General features: G+C 40.9%; 3 protein-coding genes across 4 annotated transcripts in view; 1 reads left to right on the top strand and 2 right to left on the bottom strand.

Moving 5' to 3' along the window:
* Positions 1-609, bottom strand: part of cdadc1 (cytidine and dCMP deaminase domain containing 1) — a 47,037-nt gene extending 46,428 nt beyond the window's left edge. For both annotated transcript variants that reach the window (XM_048602803.1, XM_048602804.1), the window contains exon 1: positions 301-609. In XM_048602803.1, coding sequence (XP_048458760.1) covers positions 301-391 — 91 coding nt within the window. In that variant the 5' untranslated portion in view covers positions 392-609. The remainder of the gene's footprint in view (positions 1-300) is intronic.
* A 1,045-nt stretch (positions 610-1,654) lies between these two features.
* Positions 1,655-26,281, top strand: LOC109918998 (dnaJ homolog subfamily C member 15-like). Its single transcript, XM_020518951.2, has 6 exons — positions 1,655-1,833; positions 7,146-7,197; positions 14,780-14,853; positions 18,169-18,245; positions 19,575-19,645; positions 25,897-26,281. Exons 1-6 carry the CDS (start codon positions 1,786-1,788, stop codon positions 25,965-25,967), a joined length of 393 nt encoding a protein of 130 aa, XP_020374540.1. The 5' UTR covers positions 1,655-1,785; the 3' UTR covers positions 25,968-26,281.
* Positions 21,107-26,281, bottom strand: part of fndc3a (fibronectin type III domain containing 3A) — a 138,629-nt gene continuing 133,454 nt past the window's right edge. The window contains exon 24 of the mRNA XM_048602791.1: positions 21,107-21,184. Coding sequence (XP_048458748.1) covers positions 21,122-21,184 — 63 coding nt within the window. The 3' untranslated portion in view covers positions 21,107-21,121. The remainder of the gene's footprint in view (positions 21,185-26,281) is intronic.

Raw genomic sequence — 26,281 nt, 5'->3', positions numbered from 1 at the left:
CATCCAGCCCTGCACCTTGTTGTCTCGGATTCTCCAGCATCTGCAGTTCCTACTATCTCTGATTCGAGCTTCCAGCAACTTCTGTTTTTGTTCCGGATTTACAGCATCCGCAGTTCTTTCGGTTTTTATGGAAACGATTAACATTGACTGGCACTACAACTGAAAACACGGCGTCCCAGTATCCAGGATTCTCTGAACCCTGACATTAGTTCCAGGCCTTGGGCCCAGCCTCCTGGACTTGGTCCCCGGCCTGGCACCTGGTCCCAGATAGTCACTTACAGCCGTCTCCACCTCACTCACCTCTGGCGTTACATTCCGTCTGTGCGTCCCTCTCTTGTCTTCCATCCTGATTCTGGCACGCCGGCTCTTGGACGTGATTCATAATTCTCATGTAACTGTCACCGGGGATGGGGATGCGGAATACGGTTTAATGTGGTGCTGCTAACCGACTGAAATGCACGGAGAGGACAGAACGCGGAAGAGTCAAAACAGCCAGCAAACGCCGGAACCGTCAACCCTGCACGTAACAAACGTCAAGTCATCTTGGGCTCTCTGAATGTGACGACTAAGGGCAGAAACAGAGAGGAGGAGGGGCGAGTGTGGAGTGAAGATTGTGGACGGGGCGGGGGGGAAGGAAAAAAGGGGGCGGGGCAAAGGGAGGCGGGTGGTGCAAAGTGGAGGAGGTGGGAACGTGGGGGTGGGGCGAATGGGAGAAGGTGGAGGGAATGGAGCGTTCAGGGTGAAGGGACAGAGGTAGATGTAAGGGGCGGGACGTGGGAGCGGTGGGAAGTCGCAAGGTCAGGGAAGGACGGGGCAGAGGGAATGGAAGGAGCGAGGAAAACAAAACAGAGGGTGAGAGGAAGGTGCAGTGCAAAGGGACGAGACAGGGAAACGAGGAGGTGTAGGGTTAGGGCAAGGGAGGAAGAAATGGGACAAGGAGAGGAAGGGGCGGAGTGTAGGACGCTGCCTGGCAACAGCCCTGGGATACGAGAGGCGGGAGCATTTCAACGAGATAGCCAGGGCGAATAGACATTTGCAGATTGTTCCAAATATTTTAAATAAATTGTGAATGGCGCTTATGCACAGCGAAAGTTCACACTTTTCGCTGTATTTTATATTGAATACACATGACAATAGGTTTCAGGCATTCTACCGAATATCGTTTTTGCCGTCAGCACACGTTCCTTTTTCTTTAGTAATGTGTCACAGTTGCAAACCAAAGATGATGAAAATTCTTTGCAGCTTGACACGAGACTGTGATGTTGGAAGAAAGTAGCCAACGCAAGTGATCTGCTACCCTTAGCCTGTCAGATAGAGTTCGGGATTTTTGAAAGATGCTGTTAGAGGCGCTTTAATGTTACTGTAGTGCAATGATGCTGCTTGGCCTGCTGTGTTCATCCAGCCCTGCACCTTGTTGTCTCGGATTCTCCAGCATCTGCAGTTCCTACTATCTCTGATATAGTACACATTGTTTTAACTATATATCGCTGGTTATTACAGGCGAACATCCAGTTCTCCCTGTCATTTTCATCTTTGGTCAAATAGATACAAAATAGAAGGTGACGCTGGTCGCGAGCACAACTCAGCGGCAGATCTTTCGATCATATCTTTCAATATCTCATTTGCATTTTGCGATATATTCTCACTCATCTAGCGAGAACGACAGTCGGGTGGCAACGGTTTCGAATTTCGCGCTCGCTGATTTAGGCGGCACAGGGCCACCGTACAGCGGTGAAGGGGCAGCTGGAAGCCGTTGGCAGGTGCGGCGCGTGTTTCCGGACAACGATGAGCAGCGCGAGGCAGGCGGAGCGAGGAGACGGTGGCGGTGACTCGGTAAGGGGCAGGCGGAGACGGTGGCGGTGGCGGTGACTCGGTAAGGGGCAGGCGGAAGGACGCGACCTCACCCCCGGTGGGGCAGAAGTGCGGGGCCTTGCAATCGTCCAGCCGCCTCGGTTCATTGTATGAAGGGTCTAGGCCCGAAACGTCAGCCTCTCTGCTCCTATGATGCTGCTTGGCCTGCTGTGTTCATCCAGCCCTGCACCTTGTTGTCTCGGTTCATTGTATGATCGTGTTGCCAGCGTGACTGAACTGACAAGTGTTCGTAGACTGTTAGGCAGCTGGAACTCTTGCGATGAGCAACTGCTTCCGGGAATCCTTTAGAAACAGAAAATACGAGCTCCTCGAGCCTGCTCGCCTCCATTCAATGTGATTATGACTGAACATTCAACACAGTACCGTGTTCCCGCTTTTCTCTCCACATCTTTGGTTCTCTTTACCCTAAGAATTATATCTAACTGTTTCTTGAAAACATGGTTTGACCTCAAGTGGTTTCCATGGCAGAAAAGTCATGGGCTCACTGCTCTCTGAAGAAATTTCTCCTCCGTCCTAAATAGCCTACCTGTGTCCCTGTAAACTGTGATACCTGGTTCTAGATCATCGAGAACATCGATCCTGCATTTACCCTGACTATTCCTGTTAGAATTTTATAGATTTCTATTAGACCTATTTCCCACCCGCTTCATTCTTCTAAACTCCTGTGACTAATAGCCCTAACTGATTCAGCCTGTCAACTTAACGTCAGTCCTGCCGTCCCAGGAATCAGTCTAGTAAATCTTTGTTATACTCAGTCAGAACAAATTTGAACATCCTCCTTGGGATAAGGAGACCAAAACTGCACAAGTTACTCCAGGTGTGGTCTCACCAAACCCCTTAACTCTATCTCCATCACCCAAAACGTTCACTCGGTCTCTCTCCTCAGAATGTTGCCTCATTTGAGTGCTGTCCTGATTCCACTTCAGATTTACAGCATGTGTGTCAGGATTTAGGATTGGATGACGGTGTTAGGACTCTTGCCAAGTTTAAGACACGCTCCTGGGATTGTACTGCACATCTCCCTATCACTTCAGTGCAGTTCTGAAGAATTGTCTAAGTTGCAGACTTTTAGATCAGATGTTAAACTGAGACTGAAATATTTGCATTGATCTTCAAACGGAAGTGCGGGTCTATGCTCCATCTCAGACCGTCCTGAGATCCCCAGCATCACACGTCAGTCTTCAACCAATTGATTTCACTCCATTTGGTATCAAGAAATACAATGGGCCCTTACAACATTTGGTGACAGTACTGAAGACATAAAGGCAAACTGCTGTGCATGCTGGAAATCTGAAACTCAGAATGCTGGGGAAACTTGCTACCCGGACCAAGTTATTTAAGAAGGGATCAATGGATAAACCAGGAAACTACAGGCCACTGTCAGCCTAACCTCGGTGAGGGACCTAATAAAAGGAATTCTGAAGGACAGAATCAATCTGCAGTTGGAGAGGCAGGGATTAATCAAGAACAGTTGGCATGGTTTTATTAAGAAAGTCATGTCTGTCCAACTTGATTAAATTTTTCGAAGAGGTGACTTGGCGTGTAGATGAGGGTAATCTATGTGACCTTCTGCTTGGATTTCAGCAAGCCTTTTTATAAGGTCCTGAATGGGAGACTGATATCAAAGGTAAAAGCCTATGGAATTCAAGGAAATTTGGCTGATTGGTTCCATAATTAGCTGAGTGGTCGAGGGGTGCTTTGTGGCTTGAATGCTATGTCCAGAGGAGTTCCACAGCCCTTGTCTACAATTTAGACTTGAATGTTGGGGGGGCGGGGGGAAGTCGATCAGTATGTTCACAGATGATATGAAAATTGGTGAAGTAGTAAATAGTTTGGAAGGTAGTCTTAGATTGGATTACAGGAGGATATAAGTGGGCTGGCCAGATGGGCTGATCAGTGGCAGATAGAATTTGATCTGGAAAATTGAGGTGATGCTCTTTGGCAGGATAAACAAAGCAAAGGAATACATCATGTACAGTAGGACGCTGGAAAGCATCGGGGATTAGAGGGACCTTGGTGTGCGTGTCCACCGATTCATTGAGGTAGTGGGACAAATAGTTGGTTAAGAAAGCATATGGGATACTTGCCTTTATTAGTTGAGACATAGACTTTAAGAGCAGAGATTTTATGCTAGAACTGTATAAAATGTTGGTTAGGCCACAAGGGCAAAGTGTCCGTTCTGGATTCCAAATTATAGGACAGATGTGATTGCACTGAAGAGGATGCAGGGAGATTTACCAGGATATCGCCTGGGCTGGAGAGTTTTAGTTATGAAGAGAGATTGGATAGACTGGGACAAAAACAAAGTTGCTGGAAAAGCTCAGCAGGTCTGGCAGCATCTGTGAAGGAAAAAACAGAATTAACGTTTTGGGTCTGGTGATCCTTCCTCAGAACTGGAGGAACATTTCTGAAGAAGGGTCCCGACCCGAAACGTCAACTTTTCTGCTCCTCTGATGCTGCCTGGCCTGCTGTGTTCCTCTAGCTCCACACTGTGTTATCTCGGACTCCAGCATTGGCAGTTCTTACTATCTCGTACCAGTATTGTTATTGTTTGGCAATGTGGAAACTTACCCAGGAATATCCTGCGCAAAAAGAGCAGGACAAATTTTAGAATCACTCACTTAAAATTAAAATCATCAGCAAAATGATGGAATGGATCATTGGAGTGCTATTCAGTGGCACTTGTTTAGCAATAACCTCCTCACTAATATTCATGTTGATTTCTGCCAGGGCCACTCTGCTCCTGACCTCAATGTAACATTGGTTCAAACATGTACAAAAGAGCTTAGTCTAACATAAGGTGAAAATAGTTGCCCTTGGCATCAAAGATATCTTAGTAAAACTGCAGCCAGTGGGACTTAGGAGAAAAATTTTCTGCTGGTTAGAATCGTACCTAGCACAAAAGGCTGTTGGTGGCGCTCACTGTCCCAACCCAGGACATCACTTGAAGAGTTCCTCTTGGGTGGAGACTGCATGCCCTTGGAACAGATGGGACCTGAACCCAGGTCTCCTAATCCAAAGGTAGGGACATCACCATTGCTCCCAGAGCCTCTGGATAGATATTTTTAATCAACCTGTTGCAACACATACCAACACAGGTGGGACTTGATTCTGGGTTCCCTGGCTCAGAAGTTAGGACACTGCCACTGGGCCACAGTTCCTCCCAGTATTTACTTATTATCAACATGTTCAGGGATGTTATGACACATCTCTAGAGCAGGTGGGACTTGAGCCTGAGTCCTCTGGTTCAGAGGTATTGACACTACTTATGTGTCACAGAGCTTCCATTTCTCTGAGTAGATATTTTCTGTTCACTTTTTTTCTCCTCCCATGGGCCCAAATGTATATTTACAAGCAAAGCCTGTTGAGAGCAATGCTAGCATCAAAAAGAGTTAGGAGGGGGTATTTTCTAAACAAAATGTGCAGAATTGTGCTTTGGCACCTCATCCACCACTTTCATTCACTCCCTTCACCACACAGTGGCAGCAGTGTGTATTACCTATGTGCATATAGCAACTCAGCAATGCTCCTTTGATAGCACTTTACATATTGTGACCTGTCTCACGTTCTAGGCCAAGGGCACACATGGGAACACCACCACATGCAGGTTCCCCTCCAAGCCAGACACTTGAACCTATATAACCATTCCTTCACTATCGCTGGATCAAAATCCTGGACTTCCGTTCCTGACAGTACTCTGGGTGTCCCTACATCTGAATGACTACTGTCGTTCAAGAATTCAGCTCACTAACCTTCTCCAGAGCAGTTAGGAATGGGCAGTAAGTGTTGACCCGACCAGCAATGTCCACAATGCCTGCAACAACTTTTTTAAAAAAAAAAAGCAGATTAGATAGGACTCTGGTTTGTGATTATGGTTATTAGTTAGGCATGAAAGTTGGTGATGGAAACTATGACATTGGAGTTGGTGGTTAAGATTCATGGTAGAACCATTATTGACACCACCATTGTCACTAGGTTTTCATAATTTTTAATGTGCATGTACCTGCTAGTACCTGTTAGCTCATTTTGGCATTCTGGAACAGCTACTGTTTCTAGTGTTATTAACCACAAACATTGCCATGTGAAATGACCCAAGACTAGTTGTATTTCCAGAGAGCCTGAAGCTGTAAGACAATAAACGCTTACAACATATAACCCTTGAGTTAAATCAACTGGTTCAATTCCCAATGTTTGAGAAGTGAGTCCAGGAATTCCTATGTTCCTTACTGGTGCCTTCCTCCAGGCTACAAATAAATCATGTTAATTTGCATATATCTTATTGCTAACAGAATATGTCAATAAATCAGGTAGCAATATTTTCATAACATTCATTGGTACTCATTGCTTGGTAGGAGTTTGGTTGGGTTTGTGACACAGTGGTACTAACAGTGTAGGTTCGATTCTCGTTACCATGAAGGACTCTTCCCCCTCAATCTTTCCCCTTCACTGTGGTGTGGTGACCCTCAGGTTAAACCGGTAGCAGTTGTCTGTCCCTGAGAGGGTAGGACTGCAGCAACGTTGCCTTTTATTACTTGGTTCCCTGCAACTAACATTCTGGATGTTGTAATTGCCTAGTACCTTAACACCTTCATGTGATCGGCATACAATGACTTCTAGAGCAGAATCAGACTCTGGATATTCTTCGGTAAAGGACTTATTTCCTGACATTCCTCGTTTTCTCCACAACCTATAAGGCAAATCAAAAGTATGAGGGAATACTGTCCACATGCATAAGTGGTGGCATAATAACACCTTTATGCTATTTGCCATCAGCAACAAAGTAATCTACATGATTGGCAGCTTGTTCACTATTTTAAACATTCTTTCTTGCCTTCATGACCCCTGTATTCTGCCCGTAGTGCATCCGATAGAGGTATTGTCACAACTCTGCCACCACCAAATTCCTCTGCAAGTCTCAAACTATCCCAACTTGGAAGTAAATCACTGTTGCTGGATCAAACTTCTGGAATTCCTTATTTAAACAGCAGTATTGGGAGCACCTTCACCATTACAAACTGAAGGGTTTGAGATGGAGGACCACTGCCATCTTCCTTCTCAGTCCAGCTAGTGATGGGCAAGAAATGCCAACCTTGCTTATGTGGGGAAAAATATGATGTAGGTGAAGCGATGAGAGTTAACACTAGCCTCTCCCTGAAATGTGATTGTGTGCTCCTGTTTTATAAAGTGAAGATATAATTGCAAGACAGTACAAGTGTATTTCTTTTTCTTCACATGTGTCTATTTTACACTGCATTTTTCCATTCCTTTCTCAGGGTAGAACACTAATAGCAGTTGGACTTGGTGTTTCTGCGGCAGCATTTGCAGGTAAGGCAAAAGTTCACTTCATGCTTCTGCCTTTCTTCACAGATTAGAATGTACCTTTATCTGTTCAAAAAGAAACAAAGATTTGCATTTATATAATGCTTCAAGACTTCTGAAATGCTTGATAGCAAATTCATTTAAGAAACATGCAGCTTATTTGCATGTGGCTAGCTCCTACATTCAGGAATGAGAAAATGACCAGATTGTCTGTCTATTTTAAGGCTGAAAAATCTTAGACCAAACATTGGGAAGAATGCCTCTGAATTCCTTCAGATAGTTCTATGGACTCTTTTACTTTCATTTTGAAGGTACAGATGTAGCTTTGATTTAAAGTTTCATCTTAAAGTTGCCAACTCTGACAGCTTAGCACTCCCTTATTATGTACTGCAGTGTTAGCATAGATGATGGACAGAATCTTCCTAAAACTAATCGATGTGGGCATTGGTGTGAAGGCTGGAAAAGTCATGAGATTGGCAGAGGTGAGCTTCTCTGCATCGAGATCAAAATGTTAGATTTTCCAACCAAGCGCTGAACGGTGTAACGAGATTCATGTGCGTAAGCAGGGAGAAGGCTATTTGCATGTATTAACTTATTAATTAATCTCCCCTCATTCAAATGCAGCTTCCCATTTTCCCAGCTGTCGGACAGACACCACATGGTGACGATTCCTGACTCATAAGTAAGAGCAGTTATCTGTGATTATGTATCAAGTAAGCAGTTTCCTGGTTTCCTGCAGTCCTCTGAGTGCCAGAGATCTGGGTTGTTTCTTTCATAGCCAGCTGCAGAAATGTGACAGTGATGTGCTCACTAGCATGAAGTTCCAGCTGTGGAAAAAAATTACCCACCAAAGTGTCATTAACTGAGCTGGTGGAGGGTGCAAGAAGCAACCTCTGAGGTATAGAGTCATAGAGCTGTACAGCATGGAAACGGACCCTTCAGTCCAACTCGTCCATGCCAACCAGATATCCTAAATAAATCTAGTCCCATTTGCCAGCATTTGGCCCGTATACCTCTAAACCTTTCCTAATCATATACCCATGCAAATGCCTTTTAATCTGTAGCTTCTTTCTCCAAGATAGAGGTGAAGATGTCTTGTAGAGAGGTAGCCTCTTGGTCACCAAGATTGTGTCGATGCTGCTGGTACTTGGAGACAAAAGAGAAACTGGGTTGCAGAAAAGAGGTAGAAGATCAGCCCAGTTAAGAGCAAGTTTTCAGTAGCTGTAGTGGGAGAGTAGTACAATGGACAATCATTCTTACTTGGTTGCCAGGGCCTGGAGGTTTCGGCATCACTATGTGAATGGTTTACAGCCCTCGTTGCCAGGGTCAAAGTCTGTAATGAGGGTCCAAATGTCGTGTAGCACACCACCCCCACCCCTCTTGTTTCTTGCAGCCCTTTGGGCGCTGATGTCTCATTCCAAGAGAAAAAGGAAGGGATTGAGTGAGATGAAAGTATCTGGCTGTTAATACTGGTGCAGGCGAGGGATAAATTAGTGTTGTGTCCCGAATGAGTAAGTAGACAGCACAGTGGCCTTGCAGTGGGATTGGGGTGTGTGAGAGGGGGAGTGAATGAAGGAAGGTGTTGCATGCAATAGTGCAAGTGTAGACCGTAAGCCTTGGTAGGAGGTGGGTGCTGTGGCAGAGTTTGCAAATGTGAGGTGACAAAGAAAAACTGATGGCACTTACCCTCTCAGAGCAGAGAAAGTCATCGATCTCCAAACTAGAAATCTCACTGACTTGGGTAGTAACTTCAGATCAAACTGACAAGATCTGGTGTCATGGTCTCCTGAGAGTTCTGGGGGAAGAGGATGGCACTCCTCTGCACCACTGTGGTCACTAGGACCCCCAGACCTCTGTCCACATAGTGGTGTGCCAAGTTCCAGCACAATTCATGTGAACCATGCAGGGCAGCCCCAGACTCCCAGCACCTGAACTAGTGCACTTTTAAATATGGTACTGGTGCCAGCAATCTCATGATGTCCCAACAGTTGTGAGTACTTCTGCCTATGGAATCTGGGAGAATAGGATAAGCAGGGTACCACAGATAATGAAACATGTATGAGAAGAGAGCATGAGAAAACTTGCTGGTCTTGCAGGGAGAAGCCTTTCAAGAAATTTGTTAAAACTGACATTTAGCCAGTTTTGGGTAGAATTCCACCATGTATGCATAGTGAATTCTAACTGTGCTTTTTAGTCAGCCAGTTTTTAATTTGACTTTAAAATTTTAAAAAAATTACTTCAAAGGTTCTTTTCTGTAAGCAAGTGGGGAAAAAGTCTAAACTTAACTTGATGCATATTGACTTTTTCCTAACAGTTAGCATTCATCTGTGCAATTCTGATGCACTTTATCTGCTTTTAATACTTATGACATTTAATCATCTTGTATTTTCCGTTTGTGCTTTGCAGATTAGTCTGTTTCTTCTCATGTATTTGTTTTCCGTTTCTCCGATTTGATTTTGATCCCTATTCAATGAACCTGTCTTGTGTTCTTGTTTGTTAATTGATAATTAGTTTATTCTTTCCACAGATGCAGCCTGACCTGTTGAGAGTTCTCAACATGTTCTTGCTTTTGTTTACATTTTCTTTGCACTGATCATCAGTGTTTTTCTTCATAATATTCTAATGTTGCTAATATACCATCTGTGGCAACTCATTGAATATGGTATTTTTTAAACTGACCATGCAGAAATCTTCCATTCTTTCTTAACCGATCGTATGTTTTCCTTGAGTCTAATTGAAAACACTTAATGCTCCAATATTGCTATCACCTTATCCATGTAAGTTCAGCATTTTACTTTGCCTTCAAATCTACCTATATTGTGTTTTTAGAGTAATCGTTCAGGTGCACTAATGCAGCACAGCTGATAACCTCAAACTGACACTAATATGCTATGTTGTAATTATCTAATTGAGTGGAATGGGTTAATGTTCTGTATATCTCACATTTGGAATATTCAGTTTTCACTTAATCTTTATCTGTGGAAAAATTTAGGTGGTTTACTTCAGGGGCATTTCTTTGGAAGAAATTTACACTTTCCTACCTAATTTAGTTTCAACTGGACAGATGTTATATAGATGTTATATATTTGAAAACAGATTGCAATTTTGCAAGTCTTTGCAAACAGTGAAAGAAATGTTTGGCATAATTTTTAAATGGCTCTGTGTATAAGCGTTCCTTTCTGTCTGGAGTGGTCCTCCATTCATTGAATGGAGACCAAGAATTTCCTTCAAGGATTGTGTGAAGCTATTCCTGTGATTCCATTGGAGGGAAGCAAAATAAAAAGGATAGCAGTGCCTACTCCACCTTTTGTATATTCCTGGACCACAGCAGCTGGTGCGTGCTTCCTTATGCCACTGTTGTATGCCATAATACACAAAATGTTATGAGCTGACTTAACTTCTGGTTCTCTAGCATTGTGGAATATTCATTAGCCGTTGGTCTGAGCTGAATAAGGCCTCAGAAATGAAGTCCTGTGGCTGAGATATGTTTAGCCGGTCGGAATCCAGTGACTAATTCCCTTGTGTGGCATCCTCACTTAGGCTACTGGATAGAAAGAAATATCATGCTTGCATAATCAGGAGGTCCTTTTGTGAAATTGAAGTTGAGTCACAAAGCAGAACCATACTCTGAGCATTACCAGAATCAAGTGTTGCACAATGCTAACACTGGGAGTCAAAATGGAAAGAGATTTTTTTTTTCCACCAATAACATCCTGTAGCTTGATGTGCACAACATGCAAAGGAGCCCCCCAAATATTCTTCAATGTCATGACCTGGAGATATAACCAAGTGTAGAAGCTTGCTGTGCTGAGTGTTATCATGTGGTAGAACCTATTGGAAGGGTTGCAAAGCATTCCTCATGTGTGTGGAAAGGAAATTAAAAAAACTATGTAACATCTCTCTACTATTTTGATCTAGAATTGATGTAGTTGATTCCAGGTTGTGGAGGTTCTGGTGTTGGACTAGGGTGGACAAGATCAAAAATCATGCGACACCAGGTTATAGTCCAACAAGTTTATTTGAAGACACAAGCTTTCAGAGTCTCATTCCTTCTTCAGGTGTCAGTGAGAGAGGTAGCATCGGACGCAGAATTTATAAGCAAAAAATCAAAGCGTCATAGAATTGATGCGGTGTTGAACAAACCTAAAATGGCTGTTAAATCTTTAATCAGATAGAAAGGATTAATATGAAAATTCCAGCATTTCTTTCAAGTCACTGACCTGAGATAAACGTCCTCCAAGTGGACTTTGGGATACACAACAATGCAGATTGCTGATGTGAGACTGATAGCCAGATTCGGTACCCATGAGGACCACCTCAACTGGGATCTTGGGTTTATGTCGCACTACAGATGTCCCCACCACACTATACACTCTCTCATCTGTGCGCGTGTGCACACACACTCTCTCTCTCAAGCGCACACACACACTCATTCTCTCTCTGTCTCTCTCTCACACTCTCTCTCCCTCTCTCTCACACTCTGTCTCCCCCTCACGCACTCACACACACACATATGTAAATCTATGGGGTGAAGTTGCATTTGCAGATTTTTAATTGCAGATATATTCTATTTTGTTCAAAAAGCACACAATTTGTAGACAATCAGTGTGGCATTTTATAAATTCCTACTTTGGAAATAAAACCAGTCTGACTCCACGTTGATACACAGCCAGGTTTTAAACAAGGCCTCACACCTAAAATGCATTGTGTGACCTGGGATGTCACCTCTGATACACTGAAGGAACTATTAGAACCTTTAGTTATCTCAGGGCAGTGACTTGAAAGAAATTCTGGAATTCACATGTTAATCCTTTATAACTGATTAAAGATTTAACAGCCATCTTAGGTTTGTTCAACACTGCATCAGTTCTATGACCTTTGATCTTTTGCTTATAAATTCTGTGTCTGATGCCACCTCTCTCACTGACTCCTGAATAGGGAGTGAGACACAAAAGCTTGTGTCTTCAAATAAACCTGTTGGACTATAACCTGGTGTCATGTGATTTTTGACCTTGTTGATTCGAGGTGAAATCCTAATACTGTGTGTTGAAAAACTGATTTTTTTTTATTTGTGGTTTGAACTAATGTTGCAGCTGAATGGAATGAGTCGTCAGTAGCGTAGCAGTTGGCATGGAATTACAAAGACATCTTTTGATTAAGTGATTAGAGAAAATTATGGATGACACATTTCATCGATGACCTCACTCTTATCGATAATGTCGAACCAGAAACAATAGATTTGTTTTCTAAATGGTGAAAAGCAAGAGGTTGAGTTTTTTTGAAGAAATAACAAACAGGATTGAGGGCAGAGCGGTGGACGTGACTTATATGGACTTCAGAAAGGTGTTTGACAAGGTTCCTCACAGTAGACTGGTTAGCAAGGTTAGATCACACGAATAGAGGGCAAACTAGCTATTTGGATACAGAACTGGTTTGAAGGTAGAAGACAGAGGGTTGTGGTGCAGGGTTGTGGTTTGGGCTGGAATCCTGTGACCAACTCTGTGCCGCAAGCATCGGGGTTGGCGGAGGGGGTGTCCACTGGTTTTCATTTATATAAATGATTTGTATGTGAACATAGGAGGTACGGTTAGTAAGTTTGCAGATGACACCAAAATTGAAGCTGTAGTGGACAGTGAAGAAGGTTGCCTCGGGGTACAATGGGAACTTGATCAAATGGGCCGTTGGGCCAAGAAGTGGCAGATGGAGTTTAATTTAGATAAATGTGAGGTGCTGCATTTTAGAAAGTCAGATCGGTGCAGGACTTATACACTTAATCGTAAGGTCCTGGAGAGTGTTGCTGAATAAAAAGTACAGGTTCATAGTTCCTTAAAAATGGAGTCACAAGTAAACAGGATAGTGAAGAAGGCATTTGGTATTAAAACTTTATTGGTCAGTGCATTGCACATAGGAGTTGGGAGGTCATGTTGCAGCTGTACGGGGCATTGGTTTGGCCACTTTTGGAACATTGCGTGCAATTCTGGTCTCCCTGCTATGGGAAGGACATTGTGAAACTTGAAAAGATTCAGAAAAGATTTACAAGGGTGTTGCCAGGTTGGAGGGTTTGAGCTATAGGGAAAGGCTGAATAGGCTGGGGCCATCTTCCCTGGAGTTTCGGAGGCTGGAGGGGTTGCGGGGAGGGGTGGTGGTGGGGGGTGGTGACGGGGGGTGACATTATAGAAGTTTATGAAATCATGAGGGGCATGAATAGAGTAAATAGACAAGGTCTTTTTCCCTTGCATGAGAGAGTCCAAAACTAGAGGGCATTGGTTTTGGGTGAGAGGGGAATGATCTAAAAGGGACCTGAGGGGCAACTTTGTCATGCAGAGGGTGGTGCATGTATAGAATGAGCTGCCAGAGGAAGTGGTGGGGGCTGGTACAATTACCCATCCAAATGCCTTTTAAATGTTGTATATGAATAGGAAGGGTTTAGAGGGATATGGGCCAAATGCTGCAAATGGGACTAGATTAATTTTAGAATATCTGGCATGGAAGTTTTGGACCGAAGGGTCAGTTTCTGTGCTGTATATCTCTATGACTGTAAACCATGTAGTTCCAAAAAGGTTGAGGGATCTACACGCACAAATGCACAGTGGCTTAGTGGTTAGTACTGCTGCCTCTCAGTACCAGGGACTGGGGTTAATTTCCAGCCTCTGGCGACTGTCTGTGTGGAGTTTGCACATTCTCCTTGTGTCTGTGTGGGTTTCCTCTAGTTTCCTCCCACAATGTGCAGGCTAGGTAGATTAGCCTTGGGAAATGCAGGGTTACAGGGATAGGATAGAGGGCTGGGACTGGATGGGATATTCATCAGAGGTTCATTGTGGACTCAATAGGTTGAATGGTCCTCCTCCACACTGTAGGGATTCTATAAAAAGGGGCCAAAATATGGTTGCGGGATATGGAAAATATGGCTAACATTCTATTAAAATGATTTTTAACTTGAATTATAGCTTGCATATACAGTCAATGTTTTCCTTCAGCTTTATAAAGCTCGGTTATGTGACATTTGGACTACTTTATACAATCATGGCATCACACTGGAAGATATACATTGATCTTTACAGGAGTGCAACAGAATGTTACTCAAGTCCCCACGATTAAATTACAAGGAACAATCAGCTAAACTAGCCTTGCATTCCCTATTATTCTTGAGGGATGACTTAATTCAGATTTTTAGAATTTTTAAAGGAACTGAAGGTAAATAGAGGTAACCTGTTTCCACAGGTGAGGGTGTCTAAGATAATGGAGTATAAATTGAAATCAGGCCATTTCATAATGGCATTAGGAAATACTGCTTCACTCTTTGGGTGTTAGAAGTTGAGAATTCTCTGGCACAAAAAGTGGTAAATGTTAGCTCAGTTAGTGTTTTTCAAATATTCTAAGATTAATAGTAACTATATTAAGCTAAAATCTAAGCATTAGCTAAGAAAGGGGGATAAAATTAGCATATAATTTAACCATGATCTCATTGAATGGTAGGCCAGGCTCAAAGCACAGAATGACCTCCACTTGTTTTATGTAGCAAAGACTATTAAGGATTGTTTTGAATGCCGAGAAGACAACGAGAAACATAGCTGATTTTTTTTTTCAGGTCGCCATGCATTTCGATTGTGGAAACCTCTTCAACAAATAATTGTAGAAATGGCAAGGACAATCCCTAGTCCTGTAAGTGTGCTAATAGCAGTGCTTGACTTTTCAAAAATATTATGCTTGGATATTGGACCACTTTATGCATGTCTCATATTTTGGGGTGCATAACTGAGGGTATACTGAGCTTGCTAATTTATGTAGTGATTTTTGGGATGGTTTTCTGTTAAGACCTTGGGTGTCGGTTTATGGCTCAATGGTGATATCTGCATTTTAGAGTCACATGTTCACGGGCTCTCGATGCTCTAAGACTTGAGTGTGTTGTCTAAACTGACAGTTAAGGGCAGTGTCAGGGGAGTGCTTGGATGTCAGAGGTGCTGTATTTCAGATGATATATTAAACTCATTGATTTCCATGCCATTTTAAGGAACAGCAGAAGGAATATTCAGATATCTGAGGCAACAATTGTTCCTCTGCCAGTCCCACACACAACCAATGATCCTGTTGTTTGTTTTGATGTTTGGATGTTTCTCTATGTGCAAGTCCATTTGTGCTTTTACCTTCATTATGAAAGCAGCTATAATTCAAGTATTAATTCATTGACAATGAAGCACTTTGCAATAACCTGAGAATGGGCAAGGCACCATATCGATGCAAGTTCATGAATAATGTCCTTCCAAGTCAGATGTTCCTCCTTTGTTGTCCCAAGTGTGTTTTGAATCTGAATTATGTGGAAATGAGTTGACACTATTAGATAATCTACACTTTGAAGACTCAACTTTTGACACTAAAATAGCTTCTTTATTACCTAGTCATGTAAATTTCAAGTGAGTCATGGTTATATAAAGGAAGTTACCTTGAGAGTTAACACACCATGTTGTAACAGCTCTAACTAAGTTGAAGGGGTTAACGTTCTGTGCACAGAAATTCTATTTAGATTTCACTTTCTGCTTTTAACTTGCTTTAAGATGGAATTTAATCTTTCCTGCCTACTGGCTTTGTATTTTGTTTTTAAATGACTCTATAAAACATGGATTTGTTCCATGACAATGAGTGTATTTTACACGCATTCAATTAAAGCACTTCATAGGTTCTTTCAGGAAATCTGAGACGTAGAAATGTTCATCATCTGTACACGTAATGGAAAAAGTGGAGTTAGAATGAGGACCAGAGCAGCATGATTTATGATTTCCAGAAGTGCCTGTTACTCCATTCCAATTTAAGTTCCACACTTCCCTCCAAATTTTACTGTGATATCAGCTGGATATTTAGTGAATTACATGTGAAAATAATGGAATCAAGTTTTACAGTAAAAGACTTGTCTAAATAAATATACAATTTATTTTTCACCCTTGAGTGCAATTTTCGGAGGATACAAATGGTCTATGATATTTATTCCTAGCTGTCACCATTTCATTTCAAATTTGAAGGCTGTAAAATTTCTTCTGCAGAAGTTGAGATAGCCAAGCATCAGCCATTGGGCAATGATAGTCCTGAATACTGTTGTAACGTTTGTTACTGGATTAGTGCTATAGAGGTCTGGATTAATAATGTGGAGAATGAGTTCAAATCCTATCATAGCAACTTGCAAACTTAAACTCGGCTTTTGGCTTGTAGATTTATTTTAAGCCATCAGTAAAAGGGACCATGAGGCAGGAGGATTGTTGGAAAAACTCAGATATTTCATTAAGATCCTCTAAAGTAATCTAGATAATCAGCCAGTTTTTTTCCAAATTTTCAGGGCAGTTAAGGTCAGGAAAAATTATTTGCCTTCGCAGCTTTACCCACAGTTATGTCACAAGGATGGAGCTAGTTCAGAGTTGAAAGGCTTGTCTTAAGAGGAGAGAGAGATTCAGCAGTTTAGGCCTATACTTGCTAGAGTTCAAAAGGATGATAGGAGATCCAGTTGAGGTATGTAATAATGCTAAAGGCGATTGACACACCAGATGTAGAGTGGACATTTTGCCTTGTGGGGCAATCTAGAATTAGATGTTGTAGGCTAAGGGGTGGCAGATTTAAATCAGAGACTTGCTTCTCTCAAAGGGTCGTGAATCTGTGGAATTCACTACCCCAATGTGGTGAACACTGGGACACGGAATAAATTTTAAGCAAGAGAGAGACTTTTAATTAGTAATGGATTAAGTGGTTATGGAGAGTGGGCAAGGAGTTGAGGCTGAAATGAGATCAGCCATGATTGTATTAATAATAGAGCAGACTCGAGGGGCTGAATTGCTCCTGCTCCTTATGTTCTATTCTAAGAATGCATAAAATCAACGTGGTGTGGATGCTGAAAATCTGAAATAAAACCAGGAAGTGCTGGAGAAACATAGCAGGTTTGGCAGATTTTGTGGAGAAGGGAACAAAGTTAACGTTTTGAGTCTGAAATGACTCTTCTGAACAGTTCCAAAGAGTCATATCAGATCAAAATGTTAATTTTGTTTCTTTCTCTACAGATGTTCTAGACCTGCTGAATTTCTCCAGCGCTTTGCTTTTATTAATCTTGAGAATGATTTTTTTGTTTTATAAGTGAACATTTTGAAGACTTTATAAATCCACATGTGACAGAAATGAACCAGTTTTGTTACTGTTGACCTGTGCTATGGGAGTAAAAATATAGGTTCGCTGTTAGGAAACAGTTATCACAGCCAGCACTCAACAACTCAGGACATGGATAGATTATCTATATGGATCTGGATAAAACATTTCTATAAGGCATTTTCATGTTCATGTTTCATGTTCACAGATTTACTACCAAAAAACTGAACAACAACTGACAGCTCGCATGTATAGTACCTTTTGACATAAAAAATCTTAAGGCACTTAAAAGCACTAGAGGAAATGTTGTAACGTGCTGAGAAACTTGAATTTTTTGACAGGAAACAAATAATTAGGTATAATGGCTGTCAGGTTCTGAACAGTTGGAAATTGCATACCTGCTTGTGAAGCGGTTAGATTTCCATACAAATAATGTGGAGTGTTCTGAAGAAACTATTCCTAGACTCAGTTTGGGTGAAGTTTTGGACTGAGAAACATATTTAAAGTATTGGAAAAAGATACAGATTTTCATTGCATATAACTCTTATTTACACACTAATAAAATGGAGCTTCTTGGCAGCACAGTTACAACTCAATTAAACTCACCTTTAAATAATTTCTTGGAGATTGTTGTGATGTTACTTCCTTTGCCCCAGTCAATCCTTAAATTACTGTGTTGCTTAATTTTGTATTATTGATCAAATAATGGTTCAAAACGGTAGCTCGGGCCATAATTAAAGATGTTTTTCTAGAATTCTGAAAGACGGCATCACAGAAACATGTTTGACAAACAAAATATTCCACTATTTTAGTGTATCATTAACAGATGGGTTAGTACAGAATCATTTTATCTTGTAGGGCTTTCCAACATATTACAAAGGAGGATTTGAAGCAAAAATGAATAAGCGTGAGGCTAACCTCATACTAGGTATTAGGTAAGTGTCTTCACTCATCTATATATGTAGATGCTGTTTTGGGAATCTGATTGATTAAGGTGTCAGTATTTGAGGGATACATTTTCAGATCTAACACTGTAGGCTTGGAAGAAAATCCTGTGGAATCAAGATAAATGTTTGGTTTTCCTCAGTTCATGATGATAGTGTGGGGAATCAAGAGCCTCTACAAGTATCCTATCCCTGTTGGTCCTAATTGTTTGCCTCCCTATACAGTTGTATTTATTTAGTACATGGAACAAATAAATAAGTACAGGAATACATAAGTACAGTGAAAAGTGCACAAAGTCGCCATTCACTGGCACTCACTTGGTTACAAAAAATAGAATTAAGGAATTTAGCAGCCAAAAGGTAAGCAAGAAAATAAAGTCCAGATCTCAGAGTCCCAAGTCCAATCTCCACAATGGTGCAGGCGCCTCTCCGATTACTACGCCACTGTCACTGCCTCACCGGCCCGCCCTTGCCACCAATGTCGTTCCAGCCCATGCTCGATCTGCTGTTGCTGCAGGACATGGTCTGCACGTTCAGATCACATCACACGGTTCCCGCTCACAGCCCAATTCCTTCTCGACTTCTTAGGTAGGTAGTTAAAAGGGCAGAGTGTGGGGATCTAGAATTACTACAGTGAGGAGAGAGAAGAAGAAGACAAAAGAAAGGAAAAGGAAAGGGAACTGGTGAGCAGAGTGGAGCTCCGAACGGAATGACTTACCCTGCCGCCATCTTGCCGGACAAGTTACATAAATTAGTTCTAATCAGATTTCATAAAAGCAGAACTTTTTTCTTTCAAAATCTCAACGCATCTTGATGCTAGTAAGTACTTAGACGCTTGTGAAGTTTTTGTTAACTTTTGTTAAGTGTCAAATTCTGATTGACCACTTAAATTTCTATACCACCCCTTCTTGGGCAAAATATTGTAAAGGTTAGATTGGTTCAATCCAAAAGTTCAGCTCTTTAGCACTGTGCTGAAGTATTAACCTAGATTTTATCCTCTAGTCTGTGTCGACTGACTCAGAAAAGGTATTATCAATCCCAGCCAGTTAACAGTGCAAAATGGGAGCATCTTCGGCCACACTTCAGCTCACTGTCCTTGAAATGAATGACTGGATGTTTAGTGATAAATAACATGGTGACCTGTTGTATTAATTGAGGGATTTGGGCTTTTAAGGTAAAATGGTACAAGCACATTGATCAGCTTGTTGAATAGATTCCAGTTGTTAGATTCTAATTTCATAGGGTTGTAGGAGCATTTCTTTTGTCCTTGAGAGATGTGTTGAGTGAGTGCTGAGTATAGATTGATGTTTCTCTCTTCAGTTCATCAGCTACTCGAACAAAAATTGGAGAAGCCCACAAAAGAATTATGCTCTTGAATCATCCTGACAGAGGTAGGAATAATATTTAATGGAAACTTTAAATAAGTGGGTCATTTTGAATTCCTTGGAGAGTAGCTCTAATTATTGTAGCTAGACTAGAAAGTCACATAACTTTTAAATGTTTATTTCTCATATAGTTATTGGTTATGCCATTGAGTGAGCACCTCTCAGCTACTTCAAGAAGTTTATAGACAATGATTAATCACGAGTCTTAATGCATAAAAAGTTAATACTTGAAGTGCATCCTATGCTAACTGGGAGCTAATAACCTAAGTAAAGTTAAGTAACTCTGAAGAATCTCTCTAATTCCTCAAAGGTATAGGTGTACTGTCTTAAAATGTCTTGCCAGCATGATGTGAAAAGTGACTGTTACCCTTCCATGTCTCAGTTCATTGATTTGGGTAGTTGGGCTTGCACTCATTAAGATTCCTTACCCTTGTCCTTATTGAATTACTTTGACTGTTGAATACATGTTAAAATCCCAAGGCCTCACCCCTCCTTATCTTGTGTAATTACTTCCAGGCCAGGTAAATCCACCCAAACCCCATTCCTCTATCTTATCACCTCAGAGATCCTCTTTTATAGCCCATTTGGTCAATGTCCCAATTTCTTCTCTGTTGATTTAGGATATAATTTTTGAGGCCTAATGGGGGTGGGACCTAATGTCAGTAGATCCAGAATTTCCAGCTAATATAAAACAAAGGACTGCAGATGTTGGAAATCTGAAACAAAAACAGACATTGCTGGCAAAACTCAGCAAGTCTGGCAGCATCTGTGGACAGAAAGCAGAGCTAACATTTCAAATAGTGACCAGAGTCCAGTCCCGAAGAAGGGCCACTGGAGTTGAAACATTGGCTGTGCTTTCTGTCCACAGATGCTGCCAGAACTGTTGAGTTTCTCCAGCAATTTCTGTTTTTGTTTCTGTATTTCCTGTTGCTGGCTGACTGGCATGCCATCTTACCAGTACTATTCCTCCTCTCAGTCATTTTTGATAAGGTCGGATTAGGGGTGGAATGGTTAACCACCCACAAGTGGAGGTTGAGATAATCAAGGTGCTCTTTGAGGTTCCTTTCCCATGCCAACCGGACTGTCCTTGGAATCTTTCAGGGTTGTACATTAATTTGATTCCATGACTCCATACAGCAAGTCCTAATTCTTGGTGCAGTTATATGATTATGCTCCTTTGTCCTTGGAGTGATTTCAGTTTTTTCAAGACATTTCCGTTGAGGAAAATTCCAGATAAGTACACAGCTTGAGCACTGGCATTCTGAATATGCAGCTTGATTCTTGTCTCTTTCCTCCAAATTCATCACAATTACAAAGGAATTCATGTTGAGACAAAAAGCCCATGCCCTTCTTCCCTAATTTCAACTGAAAGAAGTGCTCCCATAATGATCATATTGACCTCCTTGTATCAAAACCCTTTCTCTAAAGGTAATGGGCCAATATCATACCAAAATATCAATCCGTTTTGCTTCAATCCCTTCATTAGTCAAAAACAATGAGTTTTCTGCCCACCTTCACTTCAGCCTCCTGATATTGATTTGGAATCTGAAATACCCAGTGAGATAAAATGTAAAATTAGCATTGGCAGTAACTAAAATATCACAGATTTGCAGGAAAAGAGTAAACAGTCATTGGAATATGCTGGGTGAAAAGAAAACAGATGATACCAGACAAAATGGAGTTGAGAACTCTGGCAGATTGGAGCGTTGTATTGACCCTCATTTTTTATAAGAATCATTTAATTTTCTTTTTATAATTTTGGAGGGTTGTCTTGTACAATGCCACCTTGGAAGTATAATCAGTAATTGTTTCAACAGGAATAGACAACCATAATAATGGCTGATGCAGTATGGCCATTTAAATGACCTGCTTACTCTTGATTAGTCATCTTTCTGTATTCTTATGCTCTTGAAGTATAGAAGAAAACACAGATCAATCCCTCCGTTCATCTCCACATTGAACACTTCCTCGCATACTGAGTGATAACTTGTTACTACTTGCCCTTACTAGTAGCAATTTCCAGGTCTACATTGGGTGATTTTCTGTGTACACCCTGTCATATCTAAACTGTACTTTTGTTAATCCCTGGATTTGGGCCTGGTTTTTACATATTGTTACAGTACTTGAATAAAAATCATTATCAATGATTAGAGTTCAGTCTAGCTGTTAGATCTGGTGGAGAGAAATGGTATGAATTAATGTGCCATTTATGTTGAGTATCTCTGCTCCCATAACTACAGATGTAAAGCAGTTTAAATGATACAGGATTCATGTAGCCTTAAAAAAAAAATGTAGGTTGCAAAATGAGAAGATAGTTATTGAGCTTTGACTTTTAATGATCTGCTTATAGGGTGATGAGTTATAACCAACTATTACAATGCAATCATTTGGTCAATCATATTTTCTTTCAGCAATTAACATGCATTATAATTTTGAGTTCATTATGAAAAGGTATTTAAGGAAACTATGCTATCATAATGTGATCAAAACCAATTATAAAGAACAAAGAACACTACAGCACAGGAACAGGCTTTTCTGCCCACCAAGACCACGCTGACACATGATGCCTTTCTAAACTAAAAACCTTTTGCCACTACACTGTACGCATCTCTCTGTTCTCTGCCTGTTCATATATCTGACAAGGTGCCTCTTAAATGTTGCTATAGTATCAGCCTCACCACCGCCTCTGTCAGTACATTCGAGGCACACTGTTTATATAAACAAAGACAAAAAAAACCTGTCTTCCTCATCTGCTTTAAACTTACCCCCTTTTACCTAAAACCCATGACCCCTAGTAATAGAAATTTTTACCCTGAGAAAATGACTGACTATCCATTCTGTCTGTGCCTCTATCATGCCACAATATTCCATATGTGGCTTAACTAAAATTCGATACAGCTGCACCATGACTTGCCAATTTTTATACTCTGTGCCCCAACCAATGAAGGAAAGCAATCTATATGCCTCCTTGACCATCTTATCCACTTATGTTGCCAATTTGCAGGAACTGTAGACCTATAAACCTAGCTCCCTCTGTATATTGATACTACTAAGGCTTCTGTCAGTTACAATACTTCCTTCCTGCATTAGATTGCCCAAAATGCATCACCTTGTATTTGTCCAGATTAAACTGCATCTGCCATTTCTCTGCCCAAGTCCTTAGCCTATCTGTATCCTTTGGCAATCCTCTTCACTCTTTGCAGACCCCCCCCGCAATTTTTGTGTCATCTGCAAACTTACTAATCAGGACACCTACATTTTTCTTTCAAATAATTTTGTGTATATATATTACAAATAACATGGGTCCATAACTGATCCCTGCAGATCACCCGGCATAGATTTCCAAATTGAAAAATTACCCTTCCACTGTTACTCTGTCTTCTATGACTAAGCCTGTTCTGTATCCATTTTACCAGATTGCCACAGATTCCATGTGACTTCACCTTTTGTCTCAGCCTGCCATGAGGGACCTTGTCAAACGCCTTGCTGAAGTCCATATAGATAACATCTACTTAATCATCTTTGTGACTTCCTCAAAAACTCAATCAAGTTTGTGAGACATGACGTTCCCTGCACACAGCCATGCTACCTATTGCAACTAAGACCATATTTGAGTAGATCTTATCTCTAAGAATCTTATCCAGTAATTTCCCTATCACTGACATAAGGGTCACCAGCCTGTAAGTTCCCGAGCTATCCCTGTTGCCTTTCTTAAGCAAAGGAACAATGTTAACTATTCTCCAGTCCTCCGGGACCTCTAAAGACAATGCAAAGATTTCATATAAGGCTCCAGCAATTTCCTCATCTGCTTCCCACAGCATTCTGAGATCGATCCCACCAGGTCCTTGTTACTTGCCTACCTTAATGCTTTTCAAAACACCCAACACCACCACATTTTTCATGTTGACATGCCCTAGAATATGAGCCATGTCCTTTTCCTTTGAATACCAATGCAAAGTATTTATTAAGGACCTCACCCTCTTTCTTTGGCTGGATACATAAATTCCCTCCTTTGTCCTTGAGTGGACCTGCCTTTCCCCAGCGACCCTGTTGTTCTTTCATGTATGCATAAAACGCCTTGGGGTTTTCCTTAATCCTGTATGGCAAAGAGATTTCATGGTCCCTTTTAGCCCTCCTAATTCCTTGTTTGAGTTCTTTCCTGCTATCCTTTATGCTTTAAGGGCGCTGGCTGTCTTTTTCTTTTTGACTAAGCTCTTAATTTCTCTTGTCATCCAAGGTTCCCAAGCCATGCCTTCCTTATCCTTCATTTTCACAGGAACATGCTGGTCCTGAGCTCTAATCAACTAGCTTTTAAAAGATTTCCACGTGCCAGATGTGGTTTACCCTCAAATAGCTGCCCCAATCTAAATTCCCCACTTCCTTCCTAATATTGTAAGTTAGCCTTCCCCCAGTGTAGTACTTTCACCAAAGGACTACTGCGATTCTAATCTATAACTAACTTAAAACTTACAGAATTATGGTCTCTGTTCCCAAAATTGCTGCTGCACTAAAACTTTGATCACCTGGTTAGGCTCATTCCCCAATACCAGGTCTAGTGTGGTAACTCGCCTCATTGGACTATTGACATTTTGTTTCAAAAAGCCATCCTGAACACACATTACACACATACACGCTCCTGCACTAAGCGAGTCCCAGTCAGTATACAGGAAGTTAGAATCACCGAACATCATAACCCTGTTGTTCTTACATTTTTCCATAAACTGTCCACATATGTTCCTCGATCACCCACTGAATCAAAAGTTTACGGAATAAGAGACTAATCAAGCCATCATGATTATACGACTTTTTGAAAGAGCTGTCCAATTCACACGCCAGCTTGGAGTTTGGAGGCCTGTAGTACAATCCCATCCAGTGACCGCACCCTTCCTATTCCTGAGGTCTACCCTGACAAGCATAACTGATGAGTGAACTAAATGAGGCCTTTTTGTAACAAATATTCAATAACTGATCTGCAGAGAATAAAACCTTGCTTTACTGAATTTTGATTAATTTGAAAGTTAATCAGCTAAGAATGTAATGAAATCAATTTTAACCAAGGTCAGTTTTCCCAAAATAATGGTATGTGTAAAGTGTGGTCACAATATAACTTCTACATGGTTAGTGAAGTGATTTTCACTTGTGGGGTAAATCAGACTTGATCAATAAAGGGCCGGCATGAAATCCAAACTAGATTTTAAAATGTGCCCTACTTGGAGGTAATTTAGATCTTTAAACAATGCCTACATTTAATGTTCAAATTAACCCCCATTGTCTAAAAAGCAAAGCAGCACAGTAGCATTCAGTAGATAATTATTAATGTTAGTATATTATGGATCAACATATACATCAAGAATTTTTTTATTAGCAAGTAAAGACATTATTAACTTTATGTGCTTATCAGTCTATTAGTTTGTATTAGTACAAATCAAAAAAGCTTCTAATTTTCTCCTGAGGATTTCAGCACCCACCCCTCAACCCTGTAATCAGCTCCCCCTTTGCCCCCCACACAGACAGACATAATCAGCTCCTCAACTGAGGTTGTAACCCACTGTTTAGGAACTGCTGTGTTACAACATAACTATAGTGTGAAACAATATAGCGCTCAAGTTCTCAATAATGCACATCTGCTTGTGCATCCTTTCTTGAAGGGATGGTTGAAGGTAAATCTCATCATTTCTAATAAAAATAAATTAGTGATTTCTAGGTGCTGTAAGTGTACACTCAAAAATAGTTTTAATTCTTAATGCAACTAGCTATGATCTGGAAAGCATTGCCCGAAAGGATGATGGAAGCAGATTTTGACTTTCAAAGGGTATTGGATATAAATGTTTTTTAAATCAACTTGTTCAGGCATGTTAATGCATCCCTCAGGCAAGTGGAACTTGTACACAGATCGTCTGGTCCGAGGTAGGAACACTGTCACTGAGCCACAACTTCCTTTGTTTGAAATGGAAATATTCCTGGTATTATGCGAATGAGCAGGTGTGAGAATTGGACAGTTCTTTCAAAAACTAGTATAGTCATGATGGTTTGAATAGTCTCTTATTCTGTAAACTTTTGATTCTGTAAGTAAAAACGTTTCTTTATATATTGAATGCTATTGTACAGAAATATTACTTGGTGTAACTGAATTGTTTAAATATTGCTGAGCACTATTGCAAATAAAACAAGAGTCAGAACTGGAAAACCATTAAGAAGTCAGGGAACCTTGCAATTGTAAATTGAACTAGAGCTCATTTTTGTCCCTGTAATTTTAGGAGGATCACCATACCTGGCTGCAAAGATCAATGAAGCAAAAGATCTACTGGATTCTTCCATCAAGAAATGATTCCTCATGATTGTTATTTGTTATTTATTATATACAATTTAGCAGTAAAATATTACACTTGTTGAATAAGAGTGTTATCACTAATTAAGAGTGGTTGCTGTAATATACTTTTGAATGGTACAGATAAAATGTGTTGATAAAAGTTGGATTTGGAATGAGAAAGCGAGCTTTTCTTTCACGTAAGATACATAAGAACTTTGCAGAATTTTGTTTGTAAGAGTGAAAGTTAATTTAAACACGTTATCAAGTGAGTGTGAGGCTTGTACTCTGATGCTATTTACATGATAAATAGATTTAATTGTTTGAAAACAAAA

Source organism: Rhincodon typus, chromosome 11, assembly GCF_021869965.1.
Source record: "Rhincodon typus isolate 14 chromosome 11, sRhiTyp1.1, whole genome shotgun sequence".
Lineage (NCBI taxonomy): Eukaryota > Metazoa > Chordata > Chondrichthyes > Orectolobiformes > Rhincodontidae > Rhincodon > Rhincodon typus.
The sequence above is the reverse complement of the archived record's forward strand: the minus strand, read 5'-3'. Positions and strand labels throughout refer to the sequence as shown.

Bases quoted from the DNA above. Each gene is read 5' to 3' on its own strand.
- LOC109918998 (XM_020518951.2), top strand. From the start codon at position 1,786: ATGAGCAGCGCGAGGCAGGCGGAGCGAGGAGACGGTGGCGGTGACTCG. The intron at 1,834-7,145 runs GTAAGGGGCAGG...TTCCTTTCTCAG, and splicing joins GAGACGGTGGCGGTGACTCG to GGTAGAACACTAATAGCAGT. The intron at 19,646-25,896 runs GTAGGAATAATA...CTGTAATTTTAG, and splicing joins CTTGAATCATCCTGACAGAG to GAGGATCACCATACCTGGCT.